The sequence below is a fragment of the Gekko japonicus genome, unplaced genomic scaffold, assembly GCF_001447785.1.
Source record: "Gekko japonicus isolate JY-2015 unplaced genomic scaffold, Gekko_japonicus_V1.1 scaffold328, whole genome shotgun sequence".
Classification (NCBI taxonomy): Eukaryota; Metazoa; Chordata; class Lepidosauria; order Squamata; family Gekkonidae; genus Gekko; species Gekko japonicus.
Window position 1 is genome coordinate 534,318 of NW_015170285.1, and position 11,804 is coordinate 546,121.

Consider the following 11,804-nt stretch of genomic DNA (forward strand, 5'->3'; position numbering starts at 1 on the left):
CCTGAGGCGAATTTTGGACGCGGGGGTGGGGTGGGAGTCAGGAAAAGGGAGGCGAGCCTTTCCCGCCAGAACCCTCATTGGCTGCCGCGCACGAGCCGCGCGGCTCGACTGACGGGACAAAAGAACGCAAGCGCGCCCTCCCGCGCCCCCCTTAAGGGTACTCACAATCGAACCAACCAATCAACCAGCAGCGGGCGGCCGTAGCGCGAGCGCGCCTCCCTTCCCTCCCCGAAGCGGTTCGCGGGCGCCAAAGGACTTCGTCGGTAAAGGAAGGAGGGTTGGGCCACGCAGTGGTTGGGCGCGCCTGCGCCCTCTCTCTCCGCCCCCCAAAGTGGGCGGCTCCCTTGTTCCCCACGGCCTGCCCGCCCACTTTTCCCGGGTCATGTGACAGAGGGAGGCTCCTCCTTCCTGGCCGCCCGCCTCGGAGTCTTTGCCCGCGCTGCCGCGTCTGCGTCGTCCAGTGACCCGCCCGCCTCCTTTCCTCTCGCTGCCTCCTTCCACGGGGTATTTGAACCGCCGCGCTTCCGCCATCTTCCTTCGCCCAGTTCTCTCTGAGGGGAAGGAAGAAAGTGGGAAAGGGAGCCAGAGAATCATCGGGAAGGTAAGCGCGCGGAGGGGGGGGGGAAGGGAAGTCCTGGCGGGGAGGTAGGCCGCGCTGAAGCGGGCGGGAGTCTGCGGGAAGAGAGGCAGAAAAGGTATCGGGGGGGAGGAGGAGGGAGAGGAAGGAGGAGGTGGCGGCGAAAAGGGCCGCCTCACTCTCTCTCTCTTCTCCGGGCAGCCTCGCTTTGAATCCAGGGCGGCCTCGCGCGCTTTGTGGCGGCGTAGAAAGTACGAGAAGGAGAAGAGGGGGGGGGAAGCCCCTTTATTGCTTCACGCGGTCGGGGTGGGGGTAGAAAGAGCGCGTCACCCGCCGCGCCCCTCCCTCTTTTCTCCTGCGGCTTCCCTGCCCCCCCCCCCCCTTCTCCCAGCACGCGGGGCGTTCCTTCTGGGCGGTTAAAAAGAAGGCCGTTGGGAGCGCGCGGCCGCGGCGTTGCGCGCGGGGGGGCCCGCGCGGCGAGGGAGCGTGTACGTGGTCTGTGAGCGCGCCTCCTGGAAGGCCGTGGGGGGGCGGGAGGAAGGGAAAGCGCCGACGACGGGGTCTCGGGGCGATTGTCGGGGCCGCCGCCGCGTGTTTGTGCGGACGGGGCGCGGCGTGGACGAGAAGGGAGGGGCGGCGGCTTTCGCGGCTCGGGTCGTTTCTCTTCCTTGGTTCCCTCCTTTTTTTTTTTACGCTTTTTAAAGAAAAACCTGGGTGTTTTTTCCCCCCCTTCCTAATTTTGCTGAGCCATCCGGGGTGGATGGGAGGGGTAGTGGTGGTGGAAAATAACTGGGCCGCCGCCATTTACGGCATCCTCCCTTCGCTTTTGACCCGGATGGATAGTGAGACACGCGGCTTTGTCGTGCTGCCTGACGGGAGGCCCAAGCATTTTAATCACGCTGTTCTTCCTTTATCGCGTCTCCTTACTTTCTAGACACAGCATGGCTGCCCCACAAGGAGAACCTCAAGTGCAGTTTAAGGTAAGTAGGAAGGCGTATGTATGTGGAAACATGCTCTGGGTGGTTCCCCCCCCCCCCCCACTCGCTCCTTAAACTCATTCCCGCCTGAAAACAGCTCAGGAAGAGAAATGTTTAAGCTTCTTTTTGTTTGTTTTTTTCCTCTCTAAGGAGTGCTGGGGCTGGTCATTTCACAATTGGAAAACGATTTTTAAAAACACCTTTGTATTGGCACAATCAAAGCAGGAAAAGCAGTGGTGTGTCGAAACCAATTTCAAAACCAGCCACCCATCCAAGTTAGAAGGGATTAAAAGCAATTTAGGAATTGTTTATTGCTCACTGCTGATTTCTTAACCATCCTTTCAGAGACTCACCTGGATGGGCACAGTAGTCCTCTCTAGGACAGTAGTTCTGTACTGTGTAGCCACCAAAGTAGCTGTGTTCTCTGTGGTTTGAAGTTAGTATATCTTAGGTTCATATGAGAGGAGGTGTGCAAAGACACAGGAACACTCACTTGGGTTGCTGCCTTGGGAGCACTGCAGCAGGTGAAAGGCAGCACAGAAAATATTTTTAAAATGTAAAAATACAGCTTCATGGTTAATTGATTTCAATAAACCTTTCAAGGAAATCCCATTCTGTTTATACTTACTTGGAAGAAAGGCTCAGTGTATTTGCTGAACTTCCATGTAAGTACGTGTAGACCTGCAGGCTTAGATTTCTGCCCTTTTTGTTCTTTGTAGTATTGTAAGAGAATGATCTATCCATAGACTAGATTCTTTAATTTTGCAGGGTTTTTAGCTGTTAAACCTTTCAGCTACAGAGTAACCTGTTGAGTTGAAAATATTTTGGGTGAAGGCAGATAGGTGAGGCTGTTAGTTCTGGTATAATATTACTCTTGGAGGGTACCTTTCCATCATCAAGAGGGTAGCTTTTGTTAAATCATAAGCTTCATGTCTGCCAAAATTCTAAAAATGTGTCTGGGTTGAAGTTCAGTAATAAAGAGTAGATATGCTCAAGTGTTTCTGGTTGACAGTCCTATTTGGTTGTGAGCATGCATAACTTTCTTTTATTTATTTATTTATTTATTATTTATTAAGTTGGATTTACTAGGCAGTTCCTCCCTACAAGTAGGGCTCAGGGCAGCTTACAACAAAATAACGTACATCTCAGATTAAAAATAGATTAAAACAACGCAATAAATACCAATACATACCAATACATAAAACAGCAGAAAGGATTCCAACTCCCCAGTCTCCCTGGGGAGGAGGGGTTACGAGAGATGGGGACTTGTGTGAGAGTACCAAAGGCTACCTCTGTTGCTGTCCTTAACTGAAGTCCTGGCGGATCATCTGTGCCTTGCATGCCCTGTGGAATGGTAACAACTCCCGCAGGGCACGGATGTCTTCTGGCAGAGCATTCCATCAGGTGGTGGCCAGGGCTGAAAAAGCCCTGGTCCACGACAGCAGCGGACTTCTCTCTGGTCTGGGACCACCAGGAAGTTCTTATTTCCTGAGCATAAAGCGCTGCCAGGGACATCCAGGGAGAGGCAGTCCCGAAGATCTGTAGGTCCCTGACCACTAAGGGCCTTAAAGGTCAGAACCAAAACCTTGAACCTGATTAAATTCGTGTGAGAAAGTTGGTGCTAGTAACTAAGAAGCAGCTTCTCGCTTTTTATGCCCTCCTGGTAACTTATATTAAGCTTTTCTGTGATAAATGCTTTGAAGAGTGAAGTAAGGATTAAAGTGGGAGAGACAGGATAACGACTATGATGTTTTCAGGCATGTAGATATGAATGCATCTCCTTGCTTGACTTCAGAAAGAATTTAATAATTGCTTTTAGTGTTTTGACAACTTCTTGATTTGTCAAACAAGTAATAAAACAATTGCTTATAAACTGCAGGTTCACAACTTGAAGAAAATAAATACACGTTGCACGGGGGAGGGGGTGTTGCTTCTCAGGTTTACCCTGTATTACACCTGGGGTATGAATAAGGAATGGGCTAAATGTACCTGGTAGGTAGCTGCTCAGAAAATAAATTAAAACATTTTCTGTAATGTCTTTCTGAGAAAGCTCTGTGTTGATAAAACTATTATAGTGACACTTCTCCCTTTTACTGTGAAAGTATCTTTTCTATTTGTGTTCTGACCATCTGAGTTTCCAGGTAACAGCTAAGCTTAGACCATCTTTAGCTTGAGATATGGGGGCTTATATTTAGTCCTTTCAGGCATGCCTCTAAATTGCACATATTAATGAATCTTGGATCTACTTGTGCTGTCAAATACTTCCAACAAGCTACATAATCATACTTTTATCCGACCCTTCCTCCAAGGAATTCAGGGAGGTGTGTGCCTAGCTGTTACCCATAAAAACACTTTGAAAATTTGAAAAGAGGGGAACAGGTCCAAGATTACTCAGTAAACAATGGATGAGATGAAAATTGACACGAACAGTGATCCATATATTGAGCTGTAATATTTGGACATAATGTAGTTCGTCATCCTGTACTGGAACTGGTTTGTCTTAAATTCATGGTTCATTTGTCCATAAGTTATAACTTGAAAATGTCTTTCAACAGCTTGTTCTGGTTGGTGATGGTGGTACTGGTAAAACAACGTTTGTAAAACGTCACTTGACTGGCGAATTTGAGAAGAAGTATGTAGGTATGTTAAATGTATTCAGCATTGTTACAAAAAATAAACTTATTTAAATGTAGTATTAAAGTAACCCAGCTGGCAGTTGTATCCGTATATTTCTTTGTAGTAATTCCTATTTCACAGTTGCTTAGAGCATTACATCGTCTATATTTTGTTAGAAACTTGGGAATAGACCATAATCTATATTAATATATATTCTATAGCTTTTGTTTTCTATTGGCTGGTTGTTGGGAGAAGGAATGGTAAAAGAAACAAGTCTCCAAGAGAACAGGGGACTCAGCAGTATAGGAAGAAATGTTATGGTGGGTATAGAAAGGAACCTTTAAGAGGCCAATACCACCTCTGTATAAATCTCTTGTAGGCATGTTAGCAAAACAGCCCAGAAGTTTCACAAGCCAGTCCTTCACAAAATAAAGTTCAGCAGCTGTGGCTATACTAGTCACACTTGCTTGATAGTCCAGTTTAAATTTTCTTGGCTTGCAGACTGTGTTCACATGCCCATTACATGCAGTATTCTAACTGTTCATAATCTTGTTTGTAGCTACCCTGGGTGTTGAAGTCCATCCTCTGGTATTCCACACCAACAGAGGTCCTATTAAATTCAATGTATGGGACACAGCTGGGCAAGAGAAATTTGGAGGTCTCAGAGATGGCTATTATATCCAAGGTAAGTGAAATAAAATAAAAACTTCACTTCCGATGTGTTTCAGAAGTGTTTCTTTAAGGTTTGTGTCTTGGGACAATAGTGTCATGTAATTGTTTTGTGGGTTTAAGATGGAGGATCTCACTGATTGGTGTGTCCTGATTCCTGTTTATGCAGAAGTATTGTTGCTCATAATTGTAGTTTAGTCAGCTGCCTGTTTTTTTATAGCTGTTAATTAATTTGTTCCATCTTTCAGCTCAGTGTGCCATCATTATGTTCGATGTAACATCAAGAGTTACATACAAGAATGTACCCAACTGGCATAGAGATTTGGTACGAGTTTGCGAGAACATCCCTATAGTCTTGTGTGGCAACAAAGTGGACATCAAAGACAGGAAAGTCAAAGCAAAGTCAATTGTCTTCCACAGGAAGAAGAATTTGCAGGTAATAAAACAATTTTCTTTTGTACTGGCTGTATATAAAACAGCAGGGCCAAAGACGGTTGAGCTGTCACTTGTTTTTCAAGTACTTAATTGGATCTTGTGTTCAATAGATGGTTTCTAATCTTGGAGTGCAAAACATTTCTTTGCAACTTAATGCAGAAAACTGTATCCTGTTATGTACTACTCTGCTTCTTTATTTTTCATGGGCTGTATGGCCAACATATTTTAAGTTAATTTGTGAAAATGAAGAAAGATGATAAATCAAACTTGATTTGGTAAACCGTTTTCCGGGCATATTGCTTAATCTGACTTCAGGGAATACAACAGTTTAAAGGGAAACCATACAAAGCCTCATTGGCAATGAAAGTAGGTATAAAACTTATCCTCTGTGAGAAAAATTGCAGAACATTAAGTATTTCTCAAGGTCTTTACAATGTCAAAGACATTATGGTGTCATATGGTTTTGTGTAGTAGAGCTCTGTTTCATGATTCTGATGCTTTGTGAATCTAATTGGCTGATCTACAGTGTGCACAGAGGAAAGCAAAACAATGGAGTCAAGGCCATGCAAGAGGTACAGCCTGACATTTCTTTGCAAAGAAATGTTGGGCTGTATCTTTTACACTTCATAGTGTTTTGGACCAGTATTTACAGGCTCCCCCCCACACACACACTATGTCTTGTGTATGCGTAGTCTGCCTAAAAACTACATGCATTTGACAAAATCCTATTTGAGACAAGCTTGTGTCACAGATGCTTGACTTCTGTCTCAAGACACATTCCACATTACAGCAAAAGTAATGAACCTGGCTATCCCTTTCTTTTTAGTACTACGATATTTCAGCCAAGAGCAACTACAACTTTGAGAAGCCCTTCCTTTGGCTGGCCAGAAAACTAATTGGAGACCCCAACTTGGAATTCGTTGCTATGCCTGCTCTTGCACCACCAGAGGTCGTTATGGATCCAGCATTGGCAGCACAGTATGAGCAAGACCTACAGGTAAATGCTCTTGTAAAGAACCTGGGATAAGGGGGCTGTTTGTTGATGCAGAATTTAGAATGGCACTGAATGTATCTTTCCCTCTTGCAGATTGCTCAGACCACTGCACTGCCAGATGAGGATGATGACCTGTGAGGGAGTGAAGCTGGAGCCCAGCGTCAGAAGTCTAGTTTTATAGGCAACTGTCCTGTGATGTCAGTGGTGCAGCGTCTTTGCCACTTTATTATTCTAGCTGAGCAGAACATGTCCTTTAATCATTGGGATGCTGAAAGAGAGAATGGGCTTTGGAGTGAATGTGGCAGTTAAAAAAATTCCTTCATTTTGGACCTGCATATTTAGCTGTTTTGGACTGCGATTTACTCCCTATTTGAGTTTCACATCTGACTGCTGCAGTCACATCACAGTATTGAGTGGTAAATCTTGTTTGTTACTGTCATTCCCATTCCTTTTTGTTTAGATCATAATAAAGTTGTATTAAAAATACCCAAGCAAGTGAATCTTTATGAATTAAGACTAATTATTTCAGTTTTTTAAAAAGTGTGGTCTGTTTAACTTAGAACCTATCCCAACTTGATATAGATTTAAGAAGCCCTTTGTTAAAGGACTTCTGACAAGCCAACAGCTTAACACATTCTGTTTAAGTTGCAATACTTGAATTTAGACCATTTAAGTTACATTGAAGTGGCTGTTCTGATTACAGTGCCAGGCCTCATTCTCACTGAAATGGTCAGCCTGTTCAGAAAGGTCTGGTTTTCTTTAGGGAGCAAATATTCATCTGTTTGCATATTCCACCAATACCATTCATATGAACTTTCCAGAACTGAATCTGTAACAGTTGCTACATGTTGACTCAAAGGCAAGTCCTGTTGTGCTTTTTGAGACATGCATTTGAGTAGACATAGCCTTATTCTGACAAACAGTTTTTCTTTCGAATTGTTCATATTAGTACAGGCAGGGTGACTTCTTTTGATCCCAAATTCATAGACAAGTTTTATTTCTAGTGTTTAAAAGATAAATTTTGAGTTCTAGACCTCTAAGTAGTAGGTAATACTACTACTTTGATGGCTAAAGAAGTAATGTGGCTTGGCAATTAGCAGGAAATGAGAAAGCACTCAGTCAATGCAGACTGTTGTGACTATTGCAATACATTGCATACAGTTATACAAAAATCAGTGAAGAAAATAGAAATTCAATATGCATGGCTAAAGCTTGATGATGAGTGAAATAGGATGGCGTTTTGGGAGGTGGGGATGGATCGTAGTGTATTGCTTGTCTCAGCAATTACTTCCTAAATGTGCCTCCTTCCTTTGTCCTTAAATTTACCATGTTACTTGGTTTACGTCAAAAGGTGTACAAAGAATAAAAACAGAACTGCAATTGAATATTTGGTTGGTGTATTCAAATACAACAGGGAGAGAATTTTTTCATTTGCCCTGAAATGGTATGGTATGATGGAGCAATAAATCAAATGGTCTATAATTGGCTAGCCTGCTAGTAGAAAAAGCTGGGCATGGAAGATCTGCCCTGTGCAATGAAGGAAGTGGAGATTGGAAAGTATCCCAGTCTCATTTTGCTTAAACTATGCAATGTTTGCTGGGTGTGCATATTTCATAAAGAAATGCCTCTTTAAATGTGGTACACTTGTGCATGTTTGATTTTACTGTTTCTGCTGATCTCAACCCTTACATACGGCACTTGGCTGTATCTACTTACAGCTGCTGAGGTTTTCTATACTCCCAAGATCCTCATACCTTAATACTTACTGCCAAGTTCCCTGTGTGCTCTGAAGTACTAGGTATGCACAAGTTTCACATAGAGGCAAGATAATTGCAACTAATTACCAGCTTTGAGTAATCTCCTTTTGTGTTAGCACTGAATTTCAGTCACTTTCATTCAGTGGGTACAACATCCTTAAATACTGATAGTATTTAATTAGAAGTAAGATCTATTGAAATGCAATTTGGGAAATAAATGAGCTTGTTGGAATTAAACTAAATTGGCTCCTCTATTCCACTGGAGTCTGTAGGTCTTGGTTAGTAACACTGGAAAGGAATCAAGGTAATACAGATATAAAAGCAAGAGTTCAGTAGCACCTTAAAGACTAACAAAATTTGTGGCAGGGTAGAAACTTTCCGGAGTCACTGAAGTGAGCAGTGACTCAAAAAAAGTTCCTACCCTTCCACAAATTTTGTTAGTCTTTAAGGTGCTAGGGAACTCTTGCTCTTTCCTGCTGGTTCAGACAGACTAGCATGGCTACGTATCTTGAATACAAACATAGATTTAAGTATGGGTTGGGAAGAGAATGTACGCATTAGAAGTTTTAAGGAAAAAGTACTATGCTGATGTCATTCAGAGAAATTGAAGGGAGAAGTGTGCAACCTATAAAATAAAACTTTCATGTGTGAATGCTGACATGTTGGAATGCCTCTGGGAGGGACATCCCTGAGGCTATTCCTTGTCCATTACCTCAGTGGTCTTCAACTGATAGGTCATGAGCTACACCCTACATTTCTTTAGGGAGAAGGGACTGAAAAGAAACAGTACATTTGCAAGTAGAATTTGTCACTGCAAATTAAGATGGGAGGTTCTTTGAAGTGCTTCCTAGAAAGCTTTAAAGGTTGGTGTCAAAACAGCTTGTTAGTGTAAGCATATTCCTTTGTTAAATTTTGAATTGAATGACATTTCTTGGGCAAAGATGATGAGTGCCTGATATTTAGGGGAAACCTCTTGAGAACTACAATTTCTTCATCTTGAGAGAAGCATTAAATGTCCTTAATGGGTACCACTGGCTTGTGAGTACTGAATGGATCAAGTTTTTTCATGTATGTACCCGCCTGCCTTTAATTCTGGAATAATGACCTGTAGATTTAAAAAAAATGTGTTAACAATACTCCCTCTGTGGAGTCTTATGAGCAAAACCTACTCTGTGAGCTACTGGCATTAAAGTTGTGAGCCAGCAATTTGGCTACTGCATAAATAAATTTGCTCTGGAGTCATCCTTCCTGAGCTAAGACAATGTGAGCTGGAGGCTAAAAAACTGAGCTGGCTCACACTAACTCAGCTTAGAAGGGAAGACTGGTCAGGGCACTGGTAAGGATTGCATCATAGATCTATACACTCATCTAAAATCAGTGATGTGATTATTGCAAAAGGTTCTCAAGCTTCCATGTAAGCATTTAAAAAATGAAAGGTATTGGTCTTGGGAAAACTGGATAGCTTGATCTTAGAAGCTAAGAAAGGGTTGGTCCTGGCTAGTATTTGGATGGGAGACCTCCAAGGAATACTAGGGGCGTGACAAAGAGGCAGGCAATGGCAAATCACCTCAGAAAGTCTCTTGCCTTGAAAACCCTACAGGGTTGCCATAAGCCAGCTGATCAAACAGTGTAGCTGAAGATGGTACTGCTCACTCCATGGTTTGAGGAGAGCTTTAACTTTTAAAGGACCATTATACTATGGGGTTAGAGCTGGCCTCCCTACTGAGAATAATGCCCCTCTAAGTCTAAAGGGCAGGTGTGCTGCCATCCCACTGTCGCATGCTCCCTCCTGACTCCCCAAATGGATTCCAGATAGTGTTAATAGGAACAGAGGGGGGTGGGGGTATTGAATATTGCCAACCCAATACCTGGAATTCTGGGTCATTTACCAGGTCCGGCAGTATCTGCATACCCATAATCTGGAGGAGCTGTGGCTCACTGGTAGAGCATGGCATGCAGAAGGTCGCAGGTTCAATCCTGGTCTCTCCAGTTAAAAGATCTGGCAGGTATTGTGAAAGACCATGGAGATCACGCTGATGAAAACATGTTGTGAAACCATGAAGAGCAACTGCCAGACGGAGTAGACAGTACTGACTTTGATGGACCTGTGGTCTGATTCAGTATAAGGTAGTTTCATGTGTTCAGTCTAGATCCCATACGCACATCCCTTTGAAAACTCCCATTTTAGGTATATTTCCGCTCCAACTTTGCCTTTAGTTTAGTTCTTACTGCATTTTTGTAAGGAATAACAGGATTGTAATGTGTGAGGATGTTTGTTTACAACCCTATTTGAAACGGACGGGACAGCCCGAGGAGGAGAGAAGAGATTGGATTTATACCCCGCCCTTCACTTGGAGTCTCAGAGCGGCTTACAAACTCCTTTCCCTTCCCCTCCCCACAACAGACCCCCTGTGAGGTGGGTGGGGCTGAGAGAACTCTGATACAAACTGCTCTTTTTCAAGGACAGCTGTGCCAGAGCTTGTGACTGACCCAAGGTCACATCAGCAGGTGCGAGTGGAGGAGTGGGGAATCAAACCCGGTTCTCCCAGATTAGAGTTTGCACACTTAACCACTGTTGCATTATCATGGTAACCTACCTGGAGCCTTACAAGTGAATGCAAGTTTGTCTTGGAAACTAGGCTGGCAGTATTTTACACTTTGCTATATGTTAGGAGCTGCCTTAAAGTTGTGCAGGCTGCGTCTGGCAGGCAACTGCAGTGTTAGATCTCTCATTAGGCCCAGTGGTCTTTCTCAGAACAGCTGAAATCTCCGTTTTAAAAAGAGATGGCCTGCCCAGCCCCCCAAAAAACTTAGTGTTTAAAGTAATCCCCACCCCCGGCTGCGGTTGTCAGCACAAGTCCTAACTGAAGAATTTTTTTCCTGGACTTTTCATGTTTGCAAAGATCTGGGTGGGCTAGACTGATCTTGTTCGATCTCAGAAGCTAAGCAGGGTTGGGCCTGGCTAGTACTTGGCTGGGAGACCTCCAAGGAATACCAGAGTGTGATGCAGATGCAGAAGCAGGCAATGGCAAGACACCTTCAAACATCTCTTGCCTCAAAAACCCTGTGGGGTCGCCATCCGTCAGCTCAGCTGTGACTTCATGGCATTTCCCACCACCACCGATGACGGTGCCCTTGGAGAGACAACTTGTGGATGTGCAGAAACTAGCAGGAAGTGTCTGCAGCAGCATGAAAAACCTGGCTTACTGCATCAGGCCATTTAGCCGAATAGCCAGCCTGGCAGTGATTCTTCTGGAGCTTAGAGGATGTCCTTATCTTGTCCCACTGCCTGATCTTTTTAGCTGGAGACACCAGGCACATATGAAACTGCTTTGTGCTGAATCGGACCACTAGCCCATCAAAGTTAGCATTGTCTACTCAGACTGGCAGTAGCTCTCTAGTGTCTCAGGCAGAGGCCACCTGCTATCAGATCCTTTAATTGAAGATGCCTGCCAAGCAGATTGGAATTGAACCTGGGATCTTTTGCATACAAAGCAAATGCTCTACCACTGAGCCATGGCCTCCAAAGGAAGTGAACCTAGAACCTGTTGCATCCCAATGGCAGCCTTCTCCAGTTTGGTGTAGTGGGCTCTAATCTGGGAGAACCAGGTTAGATGACCTTGGGCAAGCCATAGTTCTGGCACAGCTGTTCTTGAAAAAGAGCAGTTTCTGTCAGAGCTCTCTCAGTCACAGTGTGTCTGTTGTGGGGAGGGGAAGGGAAAGGAGTTTGTAAGCCGCTCTGAGACTCCTTTGGGTAGTGAAGGGCGGGGTATAAATCC

The 11,804-nt window shown here is 44.3% G+C and overlaps 1 protein-coding gene across 1 annotated transcript; it reads left to right on the plus strand.

Moving 5' to 3' along the window:
• Positions 1-386: 386 nt before the first annotated feature.
• RAN (RAN, member RAS oncogene family) lies at positions 387-7,653 on the plus strand. Its single transcript, XM_015417865.1, has 7 exons — positions 387-601; positions 1,512-1,557; positions 4,110-4,194; positions 4,730-4,855; positions 5,088-5,275; positions 6,101-6,271; positions 6,362-7,653. Exons 2-7 carry the CDS (start codon positions 1,519-1,521, stop codon positions 6,404-6,406), a joined length of 654 nt encoding a protein of 217 aa, XP_015273351.1. The 5' UTR covers positions 387-601; positions 1,512-1,518; the 3' UTR covers positions 6,407-7,653.
• Positions 7,654-11,804: the final 4,151 nt, after the last annotated feature.

Excerpts from the sequence above, each read along its gene's own strand:
- RAN (XM_015417865.1), top strand. The coding sequence starts at position 1,519 with ATGGCTGCCCCACAAGGAGAACCTCAAGTGCAGTTTAAG. Across the intron at positions 1,558-4,109 it reads AACCTCAAGTGCAGTTTAAG|CTTGTTCTGGTTGGTGATGG; the intron begins GTAAGTAGGAAG and ends GTCTTTCAACAG. Across the intron at positions 4,856-5,087 it reads AGATGGCTATTATATCCAAG|CTCAGTGTGCCATCATTATG; the intron begins GTAAGTGAAATA and ends TCCATCTTTCAG.